General features: G+C 42.1%; 1 protein-coding gene across 1 annotated transcript in view; it reads right to left on the bottom strand.

Annotated features, from left to right (window-relative positions):
• Positions 1 to 1800, bottom strand: part of DNAH6 (dynein axonemal heavy chain 6) — a 260070-nt gene extending 258270 nt beyond the window's left edge. Inside the window, exon 1 of the mRNA XM_004713856.2 lies at positions 1582 to 1800. Coding sequence (XP_004713913.1) covers positions 1582 to 1800 — 219 coding nt within the window. The remainder of the gene's footprint in view (positions 1 to 1581) is intronic.
• Positions 1801 to 2993: the final 1193 nt, after the last annotated feature.

The following is a 2993-nucleotide window of genomic DNA, read 5'->3' as shown; positions in this document are numbered from 1 at the left end:
CTATATCTTTTGATAGCCGGGCACCATCAGCTTTCTTCACCACATTTGCTTATGCACACATTTGTCTTCAATGATTGTATCAGGAAGGTGGGCACCCACTGATATGATTTTTAGTTCTTTGATGTCTGATAACTAGTCCCTTCTACACTTTGTGGTCAGACAGGCTGGTGTGCTTCTTCCATGTGGGATTTGATGCTTCTCAGCTAGATGGTCGTTTGTTTATCTTCAAGCCTTTAAGATCCCAGACGCTATATCTTTTGATAGCTAGGCACCATCAGCTTTCTTCACCACATTTGCTTATGCACACATTTTTCTTCAGCAATCATGTCTGGAAGTTGTGCATCCTGGAATGCCAATTTAATAGAGCACCGTGTTTTTGCATTGAGTAAGTGCTTTAGTGGAGGCCCAATGTCCATCTGCTGCCTTAATACTAAACCTATAAATATATGCACGTAGATCTGTTTCCCTACACTCATATCAATATACTTACGTATGTACATTCCAGTCTTTAGACCTCTATAAATACCCTTTGTCACCTACTTCTTTCCTCTATGTCTTTTTTATTTTCCTCTTGTCCCACTATCATGCTCAGCCTTCATTTAGGTTTCAGTAATTTCTCTCGGTTACATTGCCCTTGCTGAATTCCTACCAGGCCTCTCACACCCTCCTTGCCACTGATTTTGGATCACTTGTTGCTCCCCTGTCCCTGGGTTGGTACCACCACCTCCTTACCCCCACCTCCCCTTCTCCCATGACTCCCGGAACCCTTGATCCCATTGTTTTCTCCTCCGAACTATTCCTCCAGTCTATCTTATCTAGATAGATCTGTAGAGATAATAATATGCTCCAAAAATCAAGCCATAACAAGATAGGCGATGAATGAGAACACAGCGATGACAACAAAAAATAAAACCAATTACCCATAGAAGAATAAATTAATTAAAAGAAAAAAAGTTTAAGAAAGAAAAACCTGTAAATAGATCAAGGTCTGATTCTTGATCTCCAGGCGTGTCCTTCAGTCAGGTCTGATGGGCTGCCATGCTCTGGCCCCAGAGTCTGTACCTTGTACTCCCTCAGGGGCTCCCTGCTCTGCTCCCACCATTGATCTGCCTCACGCCTTCAGTGGTTTGCCTTATTTTTTATCTTTTAACTCCATTTTTCCACTGACATTTTCCTTTGCTCTCATATATAACACTCTTACTTATATTCTCAGTATTAAATGGAACCTTAATATCTAAAAGAGCCTTATAACCTTCATAGTTAGAAATCTGTGTTTATTATTTATTTTAAACATTAAAAAAATATCTATCTTTAGATTCTTTTGTTTCCCTGTCTAGAGAGCAATTTATTGTTTCAAACACTTTGTTCACTACCCTGTCCCTCAGCTTTACCTTGAACTCATTCACAATTTGCTGAATGTTTACAGTATTTATATCTTGAAACACAAATCTTAACTTTTGGGCTTTCATTCCTTCTTTGTCAAATGATGAGGTGCCTAGAAATTACTTCCATCACACAAACCACTTTCCTAACTTCCTCTGTAGCCAAAACCCCTGATGAGACCCCCGGTTTCACACGTACCAGAGGCTCCAGTTTTACCCGCTGCTGTCGTTTCCTGGTCTTCTCCTGAGCTTTTGTAGTGTGTGCGAAAGTCAGAACGTGAGAGGCCTTTTCTGGCGCCTGTGCAAAACTCGGTCTTCCCATTGTTCTTAAACTATTCAGTCTTGTGAACACAGTGTTCTCCACCTGCTCATCAGTACTTTTGTGGTCGAGGTCACTGTCCTTGCCCTGCACAGACATCCTTAATTCTGGAAAGGGTCGGGGCAGGAAAAGAACAATGAAAAGTACAGTTAAAAGATTGAGAGACAATGACTAGCAGAGAGAGATTTAAGTTGCATTTACTTATTCCCAAAGAAAACACATGGGAGTGAGCCCAATCATCCCAAACTGAGCACGTAAACTAAAGACTTGAAAATTGGGAACTGTGTCTGGTGTCCAGGAGGCCCTACAAACAAAACAAAACCCATTACCATTGAATCAATCCCTACTCAGTGGTCCTATAGGATAGGATAGAGCTGCTCCCGAGGCTTTCTGAGACTGCAAATCTTTAAAGAGGCTAACTGCCTCTCTCTCTCTCTTTTAATTATTAGTCGGGATTTACATAATACATATATCATATCATTCCATATTTCAATCACGTCAAGTAGAATTGTACAATTGCTACCACAATAAGTTTCCGAACAATCTTTTTCTACATGGATTCCTTGACATCTTCTCCCCCTTTAACACACAACCACCACTGTATCCCCTCTCACCAACCCCTTCTTCTACTTGCTGTCCCTATAAGGTTCATCAATCCTGGGTTTCATATACCGAAAAGTGGAAAAGCATGTAACACAGCTTCAAGAGGGTGCCCTCCATTGACACAACACCTCTGAGATGCAGCAGCCACATCTGGTTAATACAAACAGCCCATCTTGCTAGTAGCCTAACACATAACCACACCACCTCCAAGACTCCTTGGGGTGGAGTTCAGGAATTTGGCATTTCTACCAAGTTCTTGGATGATGCTGGTGGAGATTTGGAAGAATGAAGAGAATATAATTAGTATCAAGGTCAACGGTTCTCACACCCAAATATGCAAAAACATCTCCTGGGAGCTCCTTCAAATAGCAGGCAAGTGGGAAACCCCACCCAGACACTCCAGAAGGAAACAAAGAAGAAGTCAGACCTCAATTCAATAACAGTAAGGCTTCATATTCTCTTTGCATGACAATCACTTGAGTGGCTGGTTAAGGTGCAGATTCTGATTCTTGGAGTGGCAACTGGTGAAAACATTTGCACCTTGAGCCTCACTGTCCTACTGCCCCTGCACTCCTCACCCCCACTCCCACACCACCAGACTGCTAGGATTGTTGCCACATACCACCTCTCTGCACTCCTGAGGTTTAGTCTCTATCTGTGATGGCCAATATTCGTGTATGAGTGCCTTC

The sequence above is a fragment of the Echinops telfairi genome, unplaced genomic scaffold (assembly GCF_000313985.2).
Source record: "Echinops telfairi isolate 266 unplaced genomic scaffold, ASM31398v2 ScPeMD7_7467;HRSCAF=8505_1, whole genome shotgun sequence".
NCBI lineage: Eukaryota > Metazoa > Chordata > Mammalia > Afrosoricida > Tenrecidae > Echinops > Echinops telfairi.
This window is presented reverse-complemented; position numbering and strand designations above follow the sequence as displayed.